At 42.4% G+C, this 23,754-nt stretch overlaps 1 protein-coding gene across 5 annotated transcripts in view; it reads right to left on the bottom strand.

Annotated features, from left to right (window-relative positions):
• Nucleotides 1-23,754, bottom strand: part of LOC102459532 (cysteine-rich venom protein-like) — a 44,098-nt gene that overhangs the window by 1,547 nt on the left and 18,797 nt on the right. For 3 of the 5 annotated variants that reach the window (XM_089777013.1, XM_075923363.2, XM_075923364.2), the window contains 6 exons: nt 8,964-9,025; nt 7,133-7,255; nt 6,048-6,138; nt 4,679-4,824; nt 2,085-2,179; nt 1,418-1,506 (listed from right to left, as the gene is read on the bottom strand). In XM_089777013.1, the coding sequence (XP_089633139.1) occupies nt 1,418-1,506; nt 2,085-2,179; nt 4,679-4,824; nt 6,048-6,138; nt 7,133-7,255; nt 8,964-9,023 (604 nt within the window). In that variant the 5' untranslated portion in view covers nt 9,024-9,025. Of the gene's footprint in view, nt 1-1,417; nt 1,507-2,084; nt 2,180-4,678; nt 4,825-6,047; nt 6,139-7,132; nt 7,256-8,963; nt 9,026-9,155; nt 9,258-14,451; nt 14,523-23,754 lie in introns of those variants that run through there. The other 2 variants (XM_006137025.4, XM_075923365.2) reach the window with 2 other exon arrangements.

Raw genomic sequence — 23,754 nt, 5'->3', positions numbered from 1 at the left:
GCACCAGATTTTGAAATAAGGTTGAAATAAGAGACACAGTTTGCGTAACTCAGATTGCATAGCTTGTTTTGAGCTCCGGGTTCAGTGCAGACGCACCCCAAGGGGCCCTGGCAGTTCCAATCAGTATCGCTGACTGGGCCAATAGAAGTCTGGTCAGAGGTGCAGCAGGGACCCTTGGCTAAAGCAGGCTCCCTTCCCGCCTTTGCTCCTTATGGCTTCTGGAAGCAGCCACCAGGTCTCTGCAACCCTAGGTGTTTGGAGGCCCCATGCACTGCCCTTGTGCACAGGTACTGTCCCTGCAGCTCCCATTGGCTGAGATCAGTGACCAATGGGATTTGCAGCGGCAGTGGCTGTGGGCAGGAGACTAGCATGCAGAATCTTCCTGCCCCTGGAGCTCCAACAATCTGCCCGCTATTGCCTGGGAGCTGCAGTAAATGTCACTGGGATCTCAAAGCCCCTACTCCAGCCCAGTGCTCGCACCTCCAGCCAGAGCCCTCCACTGTGTGCAACTCTGCCTCCTCCATCCCAGCCTAGAGCCCCATCCTCAACACCAAACCATTTATCCCCAGGCTTGAACTCCCCTCCCACACTCCAAACCCTTGCTCCAGGTAGGTGAGAGTGAATGAGGATGAGGCAGAGGAGTAATGGAGAAGGGGGAGCAGCTGACTGAGGTGACGGGGGGGAAGAGAAGGGCTTTGGGACAGGGGTGTTCACAGTTTGTGAGATCAGAAAGTTGGCAACCCTACCCGGGTCCATATCTAGTGCTATGAGAGAGCTGATGGGATTTCCTTTATGCACAAGCGGTCTAAAGGAATTCTTATTTATCAAATAGTGTCCAAAATAGCTGCTTATATAGTCTGAGAGTTACAAGAAGTTTTTATTGTACGGCTTGTGAGCTAGGCCCTTGTCCACATGCTCCCTCTGCATTGACCCTGTTCTCCACAGTTTGCAGCAGAGGCTACAGTCATGGGCTGTATCCGTGCCTCACAGCTTCAGACAAGGGGCTGCAGACAGGGCCATGCGCCACCTCTCTCCTCCACTCTGGTGGTTGTGGCAGGGGCTGTGAACCAGTTGCTGTGGCTAGAGCTGGGATTGTGTCCCCCTACCCCACAGCTGCAGCCAGCTTGGAGTTGGGGCTATGCATCCCCCATGGCTGAGGTTGTGGCCTGTCAATCCCCCACGGGACTCCAGCTATCATTTCTCCCTCCTACCACCCTCTGCCCCTCTGGTTATTTTTAGTAAGTCTTAGACAGTTCACAGCCTCCCATGAATTTTTGTTTCTCATGACCTGTCTGCCTTTTATTAAAAATCACTGCGACAAAATCTTGACCTTACTTATCATTCAAGTTCATCAAGCTTTTATATGTATTTCTTCAGGTAAGATTTGGAAAGAACAACAACAACAAAATTAACTTACTGCAGAGTCCTTGTTCGCAGGCATTAAGACAGTCACCACATGTCGGTCCCTGTTTGTAAGGTTTAGACAAGTCTGCTGCATTATTTCCTCTGAAATTAAAAAGAAATCCAAACATAAAGTTAACATACTGTATAATGTAGAACTAATTCCATAATTTGTGTGAAACCTGCTCCTAAACCACCCTATTTTAGTTCAAATTATGTATTGGATATAGCACACATTTCAGTGGTTATCATTTTTTAAATTCAGTATAATAACTTTGTCCTTGTATAGCACGTATGGTATCCCAGTTAATTCTCTGCACCTTCCGTTCAATGACCTCCAAATTCATTGTGTGCAGTCATTTAAAAAAACAAAACACCCTTATAACCTTCCTTTGAGGCAGGTAACTGTTAGAGGTGTACAGATATTAGGACACCTTCACTCCCCCTGAATATTCATTTCAAACGAAATCAAAACTGGCTTTTGAAAGTATTTTGGCCTTTTCCTGTTTGCTTTTCGTGAATGTTTGAGTGTTTGAGTCAACTCTTTGACATCAGTTCTAGGAATCACCGAGTGTGCACATGGTTCCTTGTTTCCCAGTTTTTAAGGCATGTAGGGGCCCTAGAAGGTTTGAAAACATCTTACAAAGTGTTTCATCTTAAGGAAAGTAACTATTGGTACGTACGCGGGACAGTACTGGCAAACATAAAAGTACTGGTGCCGACTATCAGGACAGTAGGCAACTGCGCATCCGGTCAGGTAGGAATTATACCAAACCACCTACAGGCATGAAATAAAGTACATTCAATCAGAAAGGCTTCACTTCATTCTTGGATTATCTGAGATCACCTTCATGATCTCACAAAATAGCAGCCCTTCATGAACCCATTACATACCTGTGGGAACTTGCTTGGAAAAGTAATATCCAGGAGATAATTATGAATTTTTAGCTTTTAAAAAAATCCAATTTAGCAGTTGGGAACAAGAAAAGGAGGGGTGCGGATCTTGTGACCAGACATCTTTTGTAGAGCACTTCTATGATTTTTCAGGCAGGAAAATGAAAGTTTTGTTTCTAATCCGTGCTTTGAAATATGTTGTTTTGAGATTTCCACGTGATCAGTTTTTAGAACATTTCATTCCAGAATTTAGTACCTGTAAGCAAAGTAAGGGAGATCTCTCCCCTAATGGTGAACTGTGAGCCCTAATGGTGAACTGTGGAAGAGAACTTCAGGAGCTGATCTCATTTGCATGGCCATACCCATGCTAGGTTTTCAGCACATGCCCATGCTAGGTTCTCACTTTTGGCTAGTATTGGATCCCCACTCTCCTTATTAATGGGGCAGGAGCGCTAATGGTTTGTTATCTTTGTCATGTGCATTCAGGGCAGCAGAACTATACCTGGCATACCCCAATGGTGGCACTCACCCTCAGCTGAATAACACTCACTAGGCAGAAGACATGGGTCCCAACTTGCAGGGAGTTAGAAAAGGTTAGAAGTAGGAACTTGTACCTGGTGGTGTGAGGGGCTGTTTGATAGTCCTGAGCACTGCTTGACACTTTTTGGGGGTATAATAAAAGAGCTAATTTAACCTCAGTTGAGAAATTTGTTGCTTGCTGCAAAGCTGAAATCACTGATATCTACGTTTAAGTATTTCATCTACTTTGGGACAGTGTTTTTTGGTGCAAGATGTCTGCCCAGAGTGCATTAGCAGCAAGGATGCCTCACTAACAGCTGAAATCACTGAGAAGTGTGTTTAAGTGGGAGACACTGAAAACATATTGGTGAATAGCTGGTGCAGAGGAGCGACCAGCAGGGTGGCAGGTGCTAGTAGGGAACCAGTTGGAGAGGCATGGCCAGTTGGCAGAGAGGACTGGCTGGTGGAGAGGGCTGGAGCAGATCCCCAGAGAGAGGCATAGTGACCAGCTGGAAGGGTAGCAACAGAATACCTGGGAGTGGAGCATATAAGGTACCTCCTTGCCCCCACCCCTTCCATCCAGGGTGTGAGGTGAACTATGCAGATGAACTTCTAAACTCTGGGGCTGCATTGACCAAGGACAACTATGAGTGGCGTGCAGCAGAGAAGGGACGGGCACATTAAAGGGACCTCTGGGTTGCTGCACTTAAGAACCTGTAGGAAAAGGACACTGCCTTGGCTACTTGGGATGGGTCTTTTGCTCATGATTGATGTTTATGAAACTTAGTTGTGGTGTTGAATGAATGCTGAGTTTCTTTTCTCATTTTATTAAAGGTTTCTGCTACACTCAGACTTTGTGCTTGCAAAGATGGGAAGTACTGCCCTGATATACCCTAAGGTTTTATTTTGAAATACCCCTCCACCCCTTAGATCCAACTTATAAGCAAAGCGTCCCCACAACCACACCCATTATTTTGAAATATTGGGCTGCTTATTTTGAAATCTGTACTCCTGCTTTTCTCAGGGGAGTAACACTATTTTCAAAATAGTTATTTTGAAATGGGGTTCATGTGGACCCTCTGGTGCCACTTTCAGAATAATTACTCCCCAGAGTAATTTCAACTAATTACTCCCCAGTGTTTCCTGGGACTCTCAGTGCGAGGGGTCCCGGGGATGATGTATGATTGTTCCAGGTTACTGGGTGGGGGCTTGAGATGGTTTTGTGTTGTATTGTTGAAGAGGAACCCCTAACTACTGAGCCCAGGTCTTGTTACTGCCAACTCTGACTGGCAGAAAGGTTACATACATGCTTAAGATACTTTGACATTTGTTCAGTTTTAAAAACATTATATACTTATTAAAAATATAATAATTTTTCTGCTGGAAATACCTGATCCAATGTCCCTTGGATGTAAATGGAAAGATTCTGAACTAGTTCAGTGGACTTTGGATCAGGCGGTAAACAATAGATAATAGTAGTGATAAGCTTATTTAGTCGCATGGATGCAGTTCCACTGACTTTGATGGAGGTGCATGAGAGCTCACATAAATGTAACATCTCAGAGGGGTAGCTTTTGTGGGCAAAGACTCACTTTGTCAGATGCATCTGACAAAGTGAGTCTTCACCCACGAATGCTTATGCCCAAATAAATCTGTTTAGTCTTTAAGGTGCCACAGGATTCCATGTTTTCACATAAATGTAGTTTTTCCAGACAGGTATCCATTTTCCTTCTTAACAATGAGTCTGGTGACACTTTAAAGACTAACAAATGTATTAGGACATAAGCTTTCATGAGTTACAACTCACTTCCTCAGATGCTAAACAGTGTTTCATTTGCTGGAAATTTGTCTTCAATCTCCATACCTGAGTGTAGCTACTAATAGAGGCATTGTCTTCGATTGCTCCTGTACCGTATTTGAAATTAGCCACTTGATTATACCACTTTTGGATTGAATCAGGCCAAGAGAGGGGGTAATCAGCCCACAATATGTTTTCGCCACAGAGAACACCTGCAAAAGAAATGAGGCTGTTTCAAGACCTTGTGAGGACAAGTAGAGAGACTGTAGGAATCGCAGAAGACACTGTAAAGTTAGGCCAACCTCCATGTTTCTACCCTTTGCATTTTCTCAACTTCATTGATTCCGAGGCCAGAAGGGACCACTGTGATCAGCCAGACTGACCTTCTGTATACCACAGGCCTTAGAACGTCCCCACAATAATTCCTATTTGAATTAGAACAGATCTTTTCTTGAAAAAAAAATCCCATCTTGATTACAAATATCCAGAGGTGGAACATCCACCTCATTCTCTGGTTAATTGTTCCAATGGTTAATTCACCTCACTGTTAATAGTTTACACCTTTTTTCCAGTCTAAACAAAGCAACATCTATAAACCAGTACTTCTAAGAAGGAAACTGGTAACATGCTCCAACCCCAATGAAGATGATAGAAAGGTGCTCATTATCTTCCATAAGCCTTGGGGCAGGGACTGTATGTCCAGATGTGTTTATTTGCAGACTTTTTAAACTAGATTCACTTCATTGAAATACCATGAGGACGGAAGATTATACAATAATAATAATGATTTCTAGAGAAAAGATGCCACCTGGTCTCTCACTAGCATTAGGTATTAAATTAAAATAGTCTCCCCCCTCCAATAACTGATTATGCTGCATGTGCCACTGATGTGAACTTCTTTGTAAAATCATCCCCATGCAGAAGATACACTCAAAGCTTAAGCATCACTTTAAGTCCCACGTTACTAATTCTTTGTTTTACAGTAGCCCTAAGAGAGATTGCAGCTTAAGTCTGTTAGGCACTCAAATGATCTAGGAAGAGACAGCCCCTTCGGCAAAGAGCTTCTTGTCTCAGCAGTCAAGATATGGTAGACAGAATGGATTCCTCTCACTTTCCAAAGCCAATATCTGTTTTTCCTCCTGAAGGATTTTGGAGGAGGGAAAATAGGGAGAAAACATTTGAAGGATTTTTTTTCCCATGGGAAAGAAAACATTCACTGACTGGCTAACAGCCAGGGTGTCAGATCAGCTGGATTTCCCCCCTTTATTGCATTATAAGCCTCTAACTATATGGATCTGGAAGGGAAATCTTATGCTTTCCCATAGCGGTGTTCCTGCTCGGCTAAAATCACACTTCAGCAGCAATATGGTTGTACCTGGAAGTCTCCCGATTGAAATAACCATCACTCATAATCTTGTAATTCCTCTTTACTTACCATTAACGACTCTCTCATTCCTAGGACTGATGGACATTTTACACTGATCTGCCCATCTCTGAGCATTGCTCGCAGCTTCAGGATTCCATTCCTTAAGGGAACAAGGAGAAATGACCAACATGCAATAGGGAATGTAGAACTAAATACAACTCTGGGGATTAGCCTGTGGTTTCTAAGAGGGTGTCAATCAGCATAACCCTGTGGAAGTCATTGCAACTATGCAGGTTTATACTGGCTGGGGACTATGAACGTTTAGTGTCCTGAAGATTTTTGTCTACCTATTTGTAGTGGATCGTTCCCTTAAAACAAAACTGCTCCGCCCAAGTCACATGAATGAACCAACCACAATCTCCATGGCTGAGAGCCTAGTTCTGAAAAGTGACAGTTCTGATGGTAGCAATATCCATGGCCAAAGGAGAGGTCTGCAAGCCAGTTTCCAACCTTCTTTAATGATGGTTTGAGAGTCAGAAAGGCCATGAAACCTGGAGAGTGCTTTGACAGTATGCTGTAGCACAGTTCCAGCATACAATGATCCAGTAGCTGGCAATTCCTGCAAAGGCAGCCTGGAGGGACAGCATCTGCTATCCCAAGTATGTACAACACCCAAGCCTTAGTCTGGGGGCTTAAATGTGATGTAAGTGGAGTCATGCCTACACACTACACTGCACAAGGATAGGAATTTCTCTCCTATAGCTCCTTCCACGCAAAGATCTCAACCCAATTTAGAAATATTGTTGATATGAGACGCCCAGAGATCCTGGGGGGGTAGGTGAATATTATTAATTCACTTCTGTAGATGGTAAAAATGAGGCACAGATGTTAAGTTCTAATTGTGGTTGGGTTCCTAAGTCACTACCATGGTTTTGAAAAGATCGCTCTGTGATTGATTTGCAGTAGACCCTGGCCTTGCAGCACCCCAGTCCGATGCCCAACCATGAGGACCTGCTTCTCTCCCACGCTTACGCTCCCCCAGCTTAACAGGAAGGCTGCTCCTTCGCGGGGAAAGAATTCTGCTAGCAAGTTTGCTGCTCTGTGGCAATGGAAAGCATTTCAGATCTGTAGGAGGAGCAGTGCCATGAGCTTACCATCTTCAACATGTTCCTAGCAGTGGGATTCACCCCTCGCCGAAGTTCGTTGTGCTTGTCGATGATCACATCTTGGTTATTCACAATGAACGGAGACAAAGCTGCATAACCTGAAGCTGGGGCCTAACGAGAAAACCACAGCAAAAGGTTTCTTCACATTTTTGTTTGCTGAATCCCACCACACTCAATGCACTAACCAGTGGTCCCAGTCGTCTGTTTTAACAATCATTGTTTAATGGCTATGCTGTAATGTTCTCCACCTCTCACTGGTTTTGGAAGCATCCCCTTGGGTTATGAAACACTGTTCATACATGAGTCTCCTTACTCAGGCTTTTTAGTGAGAAGAACTCCCATCTCTACGCTTCCAGTCCCTTTCTCCTCCATTTAGTCAGTAGATTCCCAACTTCCCTGTCTGTCTCTGCGTTCCAATCCATCTTAGCTCTGATTCTGCCCCCCTCCCATAATGTCCATTCTAAAACCAATGGCTACGTCTAGACTGGCATGATTTTCCAGAAATGCTTTTAATGGAAAAGTTTTCCATTAAAAGCATTTTTGGAAAAGAGCATCTAGATTGGCACGGACGCTTTTCCGCAAAAGCACTTTTTGCAGAAAAGTGTCCGTGGCCAATCTAGACGCGCTTTTGCACAAAAAAGCCCCGATTGCCATTTTCACGATCGGGACTTTTTTGCGCAAAACAAATCTGAGCTGTCTACAAAAAGTTTTGCGCAAAAGGGACTTTTGCCCGAACGGGAGCAGCATAGTGTTTCCGCAAAAAGCACTGATTTCTTACAGTAGGAAGTCAGTGCTTTTGCGGAAATTCAAGTGGCCAGTGTAGGCAGCTGGCAAGTTTTTCCGGAAAAGCGGCTGATTTTTGGGAAAAACTGGCCAGTCTAGACACAGCCAATGTGTTTGCCTCTTTATACCTCTAGTTTTGCTGTCTGTCTCTTCCATTCACCCAATTCATCAACTCCTCCATCTTTTCTGCTCATTGCAAACCCCTGGCCTTTTGTCTTCTAGACCATCCTCCTTTGTCTGCTGTCCCCTACTGATCCATCAGTCAATGGAGACCCATTTTGTTTTCATCTGCTGATGAGTTCCTCCTTGTTCCTACAGTCAGTGAAGTCCTGCCCCTCTCTCTGTCTTTCTCAACTAACCCCTCTGACTCCCAGAGCTGGATTTGGAAATACAGAGATGGGACCAGACGGTGTCCCCAGATCAAAACACCCCATAATGGTTGGAAAGCACAGAGGTGGCTCCAATATCAAACTTTGCCACTAGCTCCTACAGATAGTTCAGATTCAGATACATGCAGGTACTCTGTACATGAATCATTCTGACGGGTCGGTCCCCCGGGAACAAGCAGTGGCTTTAGAATCTCTTCTTTAGAAGAAGTCAGCAGGAGATGACCTGCTTTCCTGTTTGTTTTCATTAGGATGGCAAAGTGCTAGGAAGGCGTTCCAGAAATTAGTGGTTCCTGATGAAATCGCCACCTCACCCAGCTTTTTCATGGCAACACAGTTGGATTTCCTCTTGCTTGCCCCTGTTGAAATCAGGCGTAACTGCACTGACCACAGTGGAATTACACCAGCATCAGATCAGCGTGAGAGGAGAAGCAGACCTTAGCCGTGGAAAGCACGTACATAAACAAGGGTAGATTCTTTGAAGGGAAACATGTGAAGATGTTTGGAGCACCTGCTGAATTCATTAGCACAGGTGACCAAATACCGTTGATACTTATGGAACTTCAAGCAACTCACTATTTTGGAGGTGGACTCTCCAATCCTTATAACAAATCTAGGTCTATTCCTTTACCTCTGGTGAAGGTTCATACCTGTACAACAGCTTGGTGCAGTGCAGCAACAAGGCACACGATCACAGTGAGCAGACTCATCTCTGGGGAGGAAAAAATAAATACCATGTCATTTAGTCTCTTTGCTGTCAATGCTTTGGGTGCACTGGTATTTTGGTTAGTGGAATCTATTTCTGGAGCAAGAGAGGGTGATTAGGGATGAAGGCAACTAACATTTCAATTAGAAAAAGCTTCTCTTGTCTCTCTTTCTATAATTTGAAATAGCTTGGAATGCGCAGCAGTTTACTGCCTGTCGTCTCCTGGCATTGTTAAAGGAGTCTGTTTGGTTCACTGGTGCAACAGATCAGGATCTCACTGCGGCTCTGCTCAGACATGAACAGCTGTTGCACAAGAGTGTGGCTGTTTTAATACATGCTGCGCTGAGATGGATATATTCCTCCTCAGTTCCTTGTCCTTCCTCTCCCATGTCAACCCCACACTCATTCCTCCAACAGGTGACCCAGTCTACTCCTGATTTACATATAGCATTCCATTCCTTGTTAACGTTTGTCCATTGCCTTCTCTTGCTCTGCTAGTTGCCTCTTTTCTGCATGGCCTCCTCATTGCTGGTTGCTCAAACTCCCCACTGTTCCTCAGTTTGGCTCTGTGCCATCATGGCTGACTTGCCTTCCTAACTTTGAAGTCCTCAATCAGAAGCAAGGAAGTGGGGGAGATGTAGAGGTGATAAATATCTGAATTTCTGCCCTGTGGGAAGTTCTGATATTTTGACACCCTCCTTAATTGGGCAAAAAAGTTAGAATAGCACCATTTCCCAGTGAACAGGAAGCTAAAAAATATTCAGAAATGTTAAAACATTTCATTTTAGCTCATTTCAACGTAGATTCAGTTCAATCTGAGCTTTAGCAATGCCTCATGGGAGCTTTAGTTCCTGGGTGTCTTGGTCCTCTATAAACTGGCCTCCCTGACTCGACTACACACGTACTCTGAGGCATCTTGGCAGTTCATCCAGAGGGAATACTGAGATGCATGATGGGAGATGTAGTCCAGCCATAGCATCCAACCAACAGATGAATGGCTGGATGAGGCACCTAAACTACACCTCCTGTGAGGCAGTGCAGCATCTTATATAGCCACAGATTAATGTTGAATTGACCTGAAATGAAATATTTGATTTGACAAAGCAAATATTTCCACTGGAGTCATCCTGACTTCAAACAAAATGCTGCTTTGATTTTTCATGACTGAAAAAATATTATGACAATTGCTATTTTCCTGTAAGAAAAAAAAATTGTTTTGTGGAAACATTTTCTGTTTTTTGGGGTTTTAATTTTTTTTCATGAAAAATTTTCACATAGCTCTAATTGTTTGTTGAGTGGTGGGAAAGGGTGAAATGTCATATCAGAAAGCAGACAAATAGATCAGGTCTGAACCCTCCTTGAACCCCTGGTACTAGACACTTTTCTGAATCCTTTAATTAGCCTGTACTGGAAGGAAGACTGGTGAGATGACGCCTCCTGAATCTTTTTCATGTTTAAATTCCATTGGCCTGATTCTGCTACTGAAGACAGTGAAATTATAAAAAGATAAAACTTTTGTGAGGAAAATCAAGCTCTTTGTGCCCCCCAATCTCCTAGATTTAATCAGTCCTATTACATTCATACATTAAAAATATACTCATGAAGCAACATTATATATAACATTACTTATCAGTTCTTCATCTGAAGAAGTGGGTTGTACCGACAAAAGCTCATGATACCTGGTACATGTTTTGTTAGTCTTTATGGTGCTGCAAGACTATTAGTTATTTGTTTTTTCCAGTTACAGACTAACTCAGTTACTCCTCTAAAGCTATTAAGTATTAGCTTCAGCCTGTTGCGTACACACAGAAATTAGGTAGTGCAGGAATGAGTCAGAGGTCTGAAAAACCATTTGATTTGGACTCGACAATGCAGACAGCTGTTATAAATGTGTAAACATATGAATGAACTAGAAAAGGGAGCATTAACTTTTTCTGAGTTCTCTAAACAAAGACACTCCTGTTTAAGCAAGAATTAAGAAAGGCTGTGTTGCTCCCCCCACCCCCCACTTCAGTTCTGGTTTGGCAAAGTACTAACAGCAAGTTAATACAAAAATAGATTACACAATGATCTACAATGAATGGGTAGACAATTAGTATTTTGTGACTCCATAGGTTCTGGTATTTACATGATCCTGACAGTCATTAGAAAGCGATTTACTATTGAAAGGCTGACGCTTCCTGTATATCTGGGGCCTGATTCTCACTTAACCTGGAGTTAGACCATTTAATTCAGTAGCATTGCTCCTGATTTAGCACCTTCCTCCCCCAGTTTGCTATTATCACACTAGGGCTACGTCTACACTGGCCCCTTCTCCGGAAGAGGCATGCTAATTTCTAACTTTGGAATAGGGAAATCCGCGGGGGATTTAAATATCCCCCGCGGGATTTAAATAAACATGGCTGCCGCTTTTTTTCCGGCTTGGGGAAAAGCCGGAAAAGAGCATCCAGACTGACGCGATCCTCCGGAATAAAGCCCTATTCCGGAGGATCTCTTATTCCTATTATTATTCCGGAGGATCTCTTATTCCTCTTCCTATAAGAGATCCTCCGGAATAGGGCTTTATTCCGGAGGATCGCGCCAGTCTGGACGCTCTTTTCCGGCTTTTTCCCAAGCTGGAAAAAAAGCGGCGGCCATGTTTATTTAAATCCCGCGGGGGATATTTAAATCCCCCGCAGATTTCCCTATTCCAAAGTTAGAAATTAGCATGCCTCTTCCGGTGAAGGGGCCAGTGTAGACGTAGCCTAGGAATCTAAAATTGCAACAATGAATAATTACAATATGACAACGGATTCTGACTGCTGCTGCAGAACGACCAACAAACAGATGTTAAATGTGAACCGATAGCCCTGTTATATGCCAAGATCAAAGTCCAGCCCCTCGGGATTCTTTGTTTCCCATTCTACCATGGCAAGAGGAGCATTGCTAGGAGATCTAGAGATGTGATTAGTCCCCTTTATTCGGCACTAGCGAGACCACATCTGGAATATTGCATCCAATCCTGGGCCTCCCACTACAGAAAGGATGTGGACACATTGGAGAGGGTCCAGTGGAGGGCAACCAAAATGATGAGGGGGCTGGAGCACATGGCTTACAAGGAGAGACTGAGGGATTTGGGCTTATTTAGTCTACAGAAGAGAAGAGTGAGGGGGGATTTGATAGCAGCTTTCAACTTCCTGAAGGGAGGTTCCAAAGAGGATGGAGAAAAACTTTTCTCATAGTGACAGATGGCAGAATGAGGAGCAATGGTCTCAAGTTAATGGGGGACGTCTAAGTTGGATATTAGGAAAAACTATTTCACTAGGCGGGTGGTGAAGCACTGGGATGGGTTACCTAGGGAGGTGGTAGAATCTCCATCCCTAGAGGTTTTTAAGTCTCAGCTTGACAAAGCCCTGGCTGGGTTGATTTAATTGGGATTGGTCCTGCTTTTAGCAGGGGGCTAGACTTTGTGACCTCCTGAGGTCTCTTTCAGCCCTAGGATTCTATGACTAACAGAGCCATCCGTATGATGGTTACAGTTCCCCGCACAGCAGGCATGAGTGATACCATGGCCTGTGGAAGGGAAATGCCAGACCGAGAAGGAGGAAAAGGTTTGAAAGGAGTTTGTTTGAAAGTGAGTTTCTGGGATTTAAGCTGGCTTGCAGGAGACACTCTGCTTGCTGCATTTGTAGAAGTGCTGCACTGAAGCCACAGGTTCAGTTCGTGTGAGTGAGGCAAGCAGGATATGGCCACATTGTGTAGCAATGAGAAGACATGCCATCATCTGCCCCCCACTCTCACTGAGCAGCTAGAACCTCCTAAGCACTGGGGAAATACTGTTTTCTCCCCTGCCAGCCAATGAGATCGTTATGGAACCACTTTATCCACATGCACCTCTAGTTTAGCCTGGCTGTGTTGAGCGGGATCAGAAGCTCCACACCATCGGAACCTCTTTCTTGGCACACTCTAGCTTTTCATAGTCCCTGTATCTTGCTACATCGAGTCTACACAGCACTTAACAGGGCTCCATGAACCTCAGATGTGCAAACCCCTCCCCCACATCATATATAAGGAAAACCACACCAGGGGTTTGAGACTATGCCCAATATAGCTAGTGGCAAAGCTGTCATACAACACAGGCTGAGGTCTGAGTTTTGCAGATGGAGGGAAATAGATGGTGTACGTACATTATCTTCACTTTTAAAAAGATCAAGGGAGGCTGAATTGTTGTGATGATTCCAAGTTCATTCTAACATTAATGTATAATACTTGAAATTTATTCAGTACATGGATGGCAAGAGAGATAAAACATTTCTAGCATTAGAATTAAATTAAGTGTTTGTTTCACAAACTTACAATATTCATATACATTTCCACCTCATAAGATCTTACAATCAAATCCACCCATATTAATAAATAGGTCCTTATATATTATCCAACATAGGTTTTGAAACCTGGACACTGAAGCTAGATTCTTAAATGGATATTTATTCTCTCAAATACAATTTTATACCAAGTGAATGGAATTAATTTCAATAGATTTCAATTTTTAGGTGCCTAAAAATGTTTAGGGATCTGAGCCTTAGGTATTCTTGAAAATTCCATCCATAAAATGTTAACATCGGTATCCGGGTTTGAAAATGTAGCCATTATATAAATTTTAATCATGCATTAGATTTCTTAACTATGAAAAATTATTACACTACAAAGTTAGAAAGAAAATTTATACATTTGCATTTTTACAACTCAGCACTGTTCTTAGCTGGGAGAGCTTTCTGACCTGTTCTTATTTTAATGTTTGAAATTGCCTGATAATTTTGCAACTAACAGTCATTGGTAGGGTTTGTTTATTCAGATTGAATTCAGTATGACTTTTAGTTTTTTTCCCATTCACTGAAAATATACAATTAACTTGTTTTTCACTGCAATATTTAATATACAGTCCAATATACTGTATAAGCGAGAATTGGACAGGTTGCTTAGTTTCTCCAGTAGAGAAAAACCTGTGTTCAGTTACTCTGGTTTAAAGCAGGGGTAACTCTATTTAAGTTACACCTGCTTAAAATCAATGTAAGCGAGAGAAGCCTCAGTTTTTCAGTGACTGAGCTTAACCATTTGCAAAGTGGGAATTTTTGCAAAGAACTTTAACACCCTTGCCTGGAAAATGCCTTGATGTCATGCACCAGATTTGGATGCAAGTCAGATTAACTCAATTGATTTTAGATGAGATATTTCTCATTTACACCAATGTAATTTAGATCAGAATGTAGCCTGGTAAATAAAAAAATACATATTAATATAGTTTCCCTGTGGGATTCATCCATTAAAAATGTACAGTTCAAAAGTAAAGACATTGTGATACTATTTAGATTCTGAATAAAATAGCCATTGTAAGACAGAGCTGAATAAGTGATTTTTCCAATATCATTTATTTTAAAAATATAATTTGTTACCTTTCTCCAGCCAGAGTTTGTCTGTCTATCTTTGGAAGGGCTTTAAGTGTTAGCAACTCTCTTTGCTCTAGAGGTGTGTATATATATATATATATATATAGCACACCTACTTCCTGTTTTATAAACACATACTTGAAAAAAAAAGTTACAGTATCAGCATAGTGCCACATTTTTTTTCAAAGTATGTTCACTTTAATCAGGGAACAGCTGACTGAAAAATGAGTTAGTCCAACTGTGGTTTTCTTGCTTAAAAAACAAACAAACCCCAAACCAGAATTTGGCTCTCCTAACAAATGCCAGGCCTGGGACAGTCAGTCCTTTCAATACCAGGCAAAAAATCCTTGCCAATATTCCACAAAGCTGCCCTGTAGATAATTCAACTTTAAGGAGTAAGGGGAGAGCCAATCCTCACAAAAAAGAAAGAAGAGTTACTGTGACAATGACTGCTCTAAGTTTCATTTCCAGCCCTAGTCAAATGGAATAAATATTAAGGGGCAGAGGGGAAAATTACTGGGGCTACATTGTACAGCATCTAGCACAAACAAGAGCATCACAGTCTGTGTTTGGAAAATGTCCAGCACAAAGGTACATGAGTGTTTGGTTTGCACCTTTCCCTGTGGAAGAAGGCTCTCAATTCCCTTCCACAGCATGAAAAGCTTTTCTATCTATCACTGGTGTGGCAAGGTCCTCGTCTTCTTTGTCCACAAATCAACCAGAGACCCCTTCTGGTGCAACAAAAAACAGGACTAATTGGGGAAGCTATCTTTGTAATGGGTAAAGTAATTAGTGTTCTTGTTATGACCTAGGTGTAAAGTGTCAAATTTAAGTATGAATGACAATTTTCTTCCACAATTTGACCTGAGGAAGTGGGTCTGGCCCACGAAAGCTCATCACCTAATAAGCCATCATGTTAGTCTTTAAAGTACTACATAGTCCTGTTTTTTGTTTCAGCTAGACCAGACTAACAGGGCTACATATCTATTACCCTTCTGCTGCAGTCACCTATGCCTTTTATTCTCAGTGCTAATTTCTCACCTCCTTCTATTTCAGAGCTTTTGTTTACAGGAAACTCAGCCAGCCTCTACTTCTGGCTGGGGAAACACATTCAGCCACACCCTGGCTCCTCATTTCTCCTCTCTTACTATCCCTCTGGTTGCTTATCTAGCCCTTTGGCTACTGAGGCCCACAGCTGCTTCCATTAGCCCTGGACTTGCTCAGCTGGCTGTGTTTGGCCTTTTCAGCCAGGAAACATCAACATGACCTAGAGTAGAATTTAGAATTGTGATGTGCAGAGAAGGGGGTTGAGCTAGTCACAGTTCTCCCCAGAGACTGCCCAGTCTGCCAGCAAGTAGAAGGAGAAAATTAAGTATCTTCTATAGGTACATCTCCATATATAATCTCATAGATCTGGAAGGGACCTTGCAAGATAATTGAGTCCAGTCCCTTGTCCTCACAGGAGGACCAAGTACTATCCCTGACAGATTTGCCCCTTGTCGGCCACCTCAAAGATTGAACTCACAACCCTGGGTTTAGCAGGCTAATGCTCAAACCACTGAGCTCCCCCGAGCTGTGTTAAGAGAGGATGGCTGGCTATGTCTACACTGGCATAATTTTCCGGAAATGCTTTTAACGGAAAAGTTTTCAGTTAAAAGCATTTTTGGAAAAATCGCGTCTAGATTGGCAGGATGCTTTTCTGCAAAAGCACTTTTTGCGGAAAAGCGTCCGTGGCCAATCTAGACGTGGTTTTCTGCAAAAAAGCCCTGATCGCCATTTTCACAATCGGGGCTTTTTTGCGGAAAACAGTACTATGCTGTCTACACTGGCCCTTTTGCACAAAAGTCTTTCGGAAAAAGACTTTTGCCCAAACGGGAGCAGCATAGTATTTCCGGAAAAGCACTGGTGATTTTACATGAGATCATCAGTGCTTTTCCGGAAATTCAAGCGGCCAGTGTAGACAGCTGGCAAGTTTTTCTGCAAAATCAGATGATTTTGCGGAAAAACTTGCCAGTCTAGACACAGCTGATGTGAGTCCAAACATACCCTGGACCAGCATTGTGAGGAATAATCATTGGGCCTTTCCTCCTTCCCATCAGGGTACAAATGCAAGAAGTGAGTCTGTATTATGTAGGCGAGAGAGACTTTGTGGGAAGACCTAGGTCTATGAGGCTAGGAGAAAAATTCTGCTTCTCAATCTCCATTTAAGAGTTCTGAGTAGTTCGGATGAGATTGGCATGAGCAATGGGCATGTCTGCTTTTGGAGGCTTATCGGAAGCTTTTGGAGTTCACTCATCTAAAAGGTCTCCCAGTAAGCCTCAAAATGGGAGAATGGAGGCCTGTGATTCTTGAGTCACTTGAGCTGTGCTAACTCTCTGAAGAGACTGGCAGTTTTCTTTCAGGTACTGCACATCTCCCAGGATTAGTGAGCTAGATTAGTTAAAACCGACATACGAGGTAGCACACAGTATTTTATCAGGAGAGAAACTTTCTCAGGCCCCTATTGAATATGAAAACACAGAAGCCACAGCCTGATAATGTGAACCAGACAATCAGATAACCTGCAATACCAACAACAGTGTAATTATTTGAAACCATATTTACATTAGCTAGAACTCAAAATCAAACACCTATATAAAGGACAATTTATTCAAAGTCATCCCTTTACAGCATTCATACTTGTATATAGAGTCACATCCCTTTAGTGTAGACCATTTTTACCCCACAGCAACCCATTACCCAGGGATGAAAGAAGGTGGAAAAACCCCCACGACCAATAAATGTGACATCTGGGACTAAGCCACAGAAAACAATTTGGCACAATAATTAGCCTCTTGTGAAAATGGTTAAGTGAAGAGGAGAGGCATTGAATACCAAACATATACCAAATATATTTCTGATAATTTTTGTTAAGTGTGGATTACCAATTAAGCTTTATATATGTTGGGCTGGGTCTATAATGAAGTGCTTTCTTCCCCACCCTTAATGTAAGTCATAACTAAGAGAATTTGATTAGAATCTGAGTATGAAGAGTATAATCTTGGTTCCATTAAAGTCAATTGGATTTTTGCCATTGACTTAGAGACATGATTTCGTTCTATTTCTCTTTCGTTGAAATTCACTTTGTTCAGAGGCTTAATCCTTTCAGATATGTCAGAGTGGGCCTACCCTCTGCTTGGGAATGAGTTCCGCCCTTAAGAGATTTGCCCTTCCTAGTTTGCTTTGTCTTGCAGAAAGATCACTCTCCGTTGTGTATTAGATAGCATCCAAACTATTTTCACATTCCCATATGTCTTTGCTTGAGGGGAACAAGTGCTGCCTTCAAACCTTAGAACTGAATGGCTCTAAGCCAACCCCCTCAGTTCTTTAGCCTTTCCCGTGACAACTTTCTCTAACCATATCTTGTCCTTAGGCAAGCAAATGGCAGTAAAAATTAACAGGATTTGTTTAGTTGGGGCTGAGCTTCAACTCACTCACACCCAGAGCTGAAAGTAAAGGGATGTGCCTCAGTGAGCTGTTTGAGCTATTTAAAGAGCTGGCGATGACCCAGGTTGCAATAGGACAGTACCTGTAAGAAATTTAAGTTACATTCACCCCTGCTCATACCAGTGAGAATCAGGAGTAACTCCACTCATCTCTATTACTGAGGAAGAACCAAGCTCAATATCTCAGAAGAGAGAAGCGTTGTCCAGTTTTGGCTGAGGACTGTTACTAGTTATGTGTGTTCCTATCAGTGAACTAAAGGGTTTAAAAAGGCACGCAAATGCCACACTGAAGTTCAGAATGAAGTTTCCTGGGATTCAACAGCATTGAACACCTACCAGACTGGAGCATGCTGGGTAGTGGCATGACCTTGAACAAAGACTAGATGGATAATTCCATTGGTATGGTCAGAGAGGGATTCCATAGGCCTCCCAATTTGTTGCTGTATCTTAGGAACAGTTTGAGGCCGAACCTGTGGAAGAGGGGAGGGTGTGAAGAACCTGCATCCCTGGATGAGGCTCACCACAATGTACAAGGATGGTCTTGTGGTTAAGGTGCTGCTACAGGCTGCTAAAATCTTACTGTCACTTCAAACTTACTGTGTGCACTGAAAACATAGAGGCTACGTCTAGATTGGCGTGATTTTCCACAAATGCTTTTAATGGAAAAGTTTTCCGTTAAAAGCATTTTTGGAAAAGAGCGTCTAGATTGGCACGGACGCTTTTCCGCAAAAGCACTTTTTGCGGAAAAGCGTCCATGGCCAATCTAGACGTGTTTTTCCGCAAAAAAGGCCCGATTGCCATTTTCGTGATAGGGGCTTTTTTGTGCAAAACAATCTCAGCTGTCTACACTGGCCCTTTTGTGCAAAAGTTTTGCGCAAAAGGGACTTTTGCCCGAACAGGAGCAGCATAGTATTTCTGCAAAAAGCACTGATTTCTTACAGTAGGAAGTCAGTGCTTTTGCAGAAATTCAAGTGGCCAGTGTAGACAGCTGTCAAGTTTTTCTGGAAAAGCGGCTGATTTTCCGGAAAAACTGGCCAGTCTAGACACAGCCACAGTGTGTCTACCGTGTAGTTTGCACAGGCCTGGTCCAGCTCCCATTGAAGTCAATGGGAGAGTTCTAATTCATTACTAACTTCAGTGTACATTGGATTAGCTCCCAGGTTCCCCATAGGTTGAAGGAAAATAATGGTGTTACGAGGATTAATACATTGAGCCCTGTGAGCTGATCAGGTGCAATGGTGATGGGGGACTGACAAACACTCAGATCTTGCTGGGGACCACAAACCCTGCACCCTTCTAGTGCCCCAGAAGATTTTAGTTGCAAAAAAAGGGGACAGGGTGGGTATAAAGCCATTCCAATCCAGATTGTAAGGCAGAGAGGGGAAGCAAGCTACATACTTGTACAGTGATTAGGTAGGAAGTATACTGCTTATTAGCAGCAGGATTGCAGAGAGACACACCCCTCCGCCACCAGGCTAATATCTTAGCATAACTTAAGCCTAAACCGTTAAAAAGACAAGCAATATGTTCCTTCTGGGTTTAACACAGTTTGAGTAACTACAACAGCTAACAGCCTAGATAACCACAGTCTCTTGCTAAATTGTGAAGTAACTTCCTCTTTCATCTTTTTCTTCTATTTAATATGCTTTAAAATTGTAATTGAGATATCAGAGATCAAGCTATGTTTTTTGATGCAATATCATTAGGCATAATCCTAGAATAGAACTGGAAGGGACCCCCGAAAGCTCATCCAGTGCAGTCCCTCACCCCCATGGCCGGACCAAGCACCACCTACATCATCCCTGACAAAGATCTGTCTACCCTGCTCTTAAATATCTCCAATGATGGAGATTCCACAACCTCCTTAGGCAATTTATTCCAGTACTTAACCACCCTGACAGCTAGGAAGCTTTTCCTAATGTCCAACCTAAACTTCCTTGCTGCAATTTAAGCCCATTGCTGCTTGTCCTATAATCAGAGGCCAAAGAACAATTTTTCTCCCTCCTCCTTGTAACACCCTTATAGGTACTTGAAATCTGCTTTCATAATCCCCTCCCTGTGTTCTCTTTTCCAAATGAAACAAACCCAGTTGTTTTAGTTCCCTCATAGCTCATGTTCTCTAGACCTTTAATCATTCTTGTTGCTCTTCTCTGGGCCTTCTCCAGTTTCTCCACATCTTTCCTGAAATGTGCTGCCCAGAACTGAAGACAATACTCCAACTGAGACAAGAAAAAGAGCCAGGCCACTCAGCCCTGAAGAAAATGTCTAAAATGTGTTGTTCTGAATATTTCTCCCTGAAGCTCAAACTTGGATGAGAGAGACTGTGAGTAGGATTAGTGAGATCCCCCTACCAGGAAATGACTAAAATTTTGTCACCAACAAGTATTCAGTTAACCCTGTCTTTTAAAGTGCTCTCTAGGGAGACAGCTGCAAAATGTGGACAGTGAAGAGGAATTCATAACACCTGGAGTGAATCACATGAATGAACTCTTTCTCTGTCTTGAGAAACTTGTTAATTACTATTCTGTGGCTGAGCTGAGTACCCCTGTTCGTGCCAGCCCGTGTTTATAAGTAGCAGAAAGACTAGTGGGCTGTGTCTAGACTGGCCAGTTTTTCCCGAAAATCAGCCGCTTTTCCGGAAAAACTTGCCAGCTGTCTACACTGGCTGCTTGAATTTCCGCAAAAGCACTAACTTCCTACTGGAAGAAATCAGTGCTTTTCGCGGAAATACTATGCTACTCCCATTCAGGCAAAAGTCCCTTTTGCACAAAGCTTTTGTGCAAAAGGGCCAGTGTAAACAGCTCAGATTTGTTTTGCGCAAAAAAGCCCCGATCACGAAAATGGCGATCGGGGCTTTTTTGCGCAAAAGCGCGTCTAGATTGGCACAGACGCTTTTCCGCAAAAAGTGCTTTTGCGGAAAAGCGTCCCTGCCAACCTAGATGCTCTTTTCCGCAAATGCTTTTAACGGAAAACTTTTCCGTTAAAAGCATTTGCAGAAAATCATGCCAGTCTAGATGTAGCTGTGGTGTTTACTCATGTGACAGCTTGGTTATGCCAACACTTTTCAGAAAGAACTTTCCTACGTTAAAACCTCTGAAAATAATATTCATGATGTGTACTTGGTAATTCACTAATACATTTAGTCTTGGTTAGAAGTTATACAACATCAGTAACTGAGAACATTAAGATTGGAGAATCTCATTACACCATGGGTGGGGAAGTGTTTTTGGGTCAGGGGCCACTGACCACAGAAAAATCATTCGGGGTCTGCGCAGAAGTGAAAAGCAAAAAAACCCCAAACCACTACCGATGTGCCCCACTCCCAGCTAAGAAGGAGAAAAACCCTTCTCACATTTCTTTTGCACACCAGAGCCCATTGGAGCCCAGGCTAGTAGATTTTGTGTGCTCCAGCCGTGGGGGAGGAGAAGGGGACGAGGCTGGAGTGCCAATATAGGCCTCCCAATGCTGGGGGGAGGGGGGAGCTTGAGCCTCAGGGGCCAAATACAGCCCCCAGCTTTTACCTGGATCTGGCTCCCAGGCCTTAGGTTCCCCATCCCTCCATTACACTAACTAAAGCCTAACACTGTTTGTGATAGGACCTTTGCTACTTTACAGCAAAAGTTAGCTGTAAAAAAATCCCGTGCTTTGAAAAATTCAGCTTAAAAAAATCACACAGATTGTGTGGTCAAGAGAATCAACAGCTTCTTAGACGAAAAGAGGAAGAAGTTTTGAATTGACTAGAAAGCTGTGGGTTTCACCATTATTTGAATCTATGTTTTAAATGGCACAAGAGCTTATAGATCTGGTGAAATTCCAGAAAAATTAAAATGTTAACATTAGCACCTGTATAATTTTGGGTTTAATGTGTGGTAATAGTTGGCTATTAGGGTCAACTGGGCACAGTACTTTTGAACTGAATGGATGTTCTTTGATAATTAAGGAACATGTCCTTAATTTCCCCATTATACTTTAGAATTTTTTGGGTTCAAGTGACATGAGCAGTGACATAGATCCTAGTTAACTTCCAATCAAGTGTATCTGCCAATGGGTTATATTTGGGATCCATATTTCTTTGGTGATGCTGCAATCCACTTCCCACACTATGGTAGGATGAAAATTTGCCTTTGGGGGAAAAACTGAAATGAAGCCAACAATTAATTGAACTGTTTTCTTGGCTGTTGAAAACTGCAACATCCTGAGATGAATTCAATTTTGGACATTGTGAACACTGTCATCTAATCTTTATTTTGTTTGCTGTAATTTCTCATTTGCTTTCAAAGCTATTTTGACCAATTAAAACTCATGCATTCATAATTCTCCGGTCTGTACTTTAACAAAGGAACTTGAAAAACTTAGTAGCAGTAACAAGTTATAATAGACACAGCATTTATATAATTTAATTCACCAATCTTTCTCACCTTTCCAGGAAGGTTAACTGCCCTACCATTAGGAAATCTGGCTGAATCAGACAAAATTTCTCCCAGAGATTCCATGTACAGAATGTTCCATATGTATCCTTGAAGGCAGAATGTAATCTTTAACATAGACCAAGGCTAACAAAGCAGATGCCACTTGACCAGCAATTTCTGGGAAAGTATTTCTTTGTTGCATTGGCCTACACTATACACCAGCTAAAGGACATGGCCCAGATTATCCTCACCTGTGTAGGGCTATTTGAAAATTGGTTATATAGTGAAGACTTTCTCTTTTGTTCCAGACCATAAATACAATAATACCAATAACCATTTAATTGGCATCGGGGAGGGAAATCTAAGGGCATTGTTTCCAGTAATGGTTTTGCCATTATAATAAAGCTCAGCAAGTTAGATATTTATAATGATTTCTTAAATCTTTGCTCAAGAGATTTAGCAGGTAGTCTCCTGTGAAGAAATGACTGCTGAAGAAGAAGACAACCAACCAACTGTGAGGGTCTTCAGCTGAATTAGGCAAACTGGGTCAGTCCTAGACTCTAGTCTCATTATACCAAGTGAAGTTTAGTATTATTTTAAAAAAATTTCCTGGGAGTGATTTATTAGGATTTTTTCCTCTCTAATAATTGCATACTTTCTGAGATTCTATCGCCCCTGGTGGGAGGAGACCCACTCAAAATAGGAGCTGACTGACTAAAAGGGGAAGTATGAAATGTTCCAGGGTCAAGATGACATTATTGATTTATTTAATTATTGCCTAAGCTCACTTCATTCTGGGTTAGCAGCCTGATACAGGCTTTGTCCAGGGTCTAATGTGGGAACTTTGCTCTCCGATTATGGATAAATCACCTGAAACAGGCTTTTTTTTCTCCCACGTCTCCCACAAACATCCCAGAACCAGTTTCTCATCTGCTTTAATTAACAGTGGCCTAAGAACTGATTTACTGATTGATTTCAAAGCACAGTTGTTAATGGGGCTCTCAAAAAGAGGCGATATTTCTAGTCAGGTTCCATGGGGATTGTTTCTCAGCCCAAATCGAGTCAGTATTTTTATCAATGATTTTTAACAAAATATAAAATAATGGCTAATAAAATCTGCTGATGACATGGATCAAGGGAGTGGTGAATATTGATGATGGCAGACTGCTAATACGGAGAAGTTTGGAAACGTGGGCACAGCCACAAAAACATGAATTTTAATGCAAACAAATGCAAGGTTTCTATCTACACACAGAGGGAAAAATAATGTAATCTTTGTTTGCAGACGAGGGAATTATCTTTAGAACGACAGTGACCCCAAAAAGGACTTAGGGGTCACTGCACCATAGATAACTAAATGTTATGAATTCCCAGTGTGAGGCTGTGGCTGAAAGAGTAAATGTGATCTTTGGTTG

The sequence above is a fragment of the Pelodiscus sinensis genome, chromosome 3, assembly GCF_052426305.1.
Source record: "Pelodiscus sinensis isolate ZL-2025 chromosome 3, ASM5242630v1, whole genome shotgun sequence".
Classification (NCBI taxonomy): Eukaryota; Metazoa; Chordata; order Testudines; family Trionychidae; genus Pelodiscus; species Pelodiscus sinensis.
This window is presented reverse-complemented; position numbering and strand designations above follow the sequence as displayed.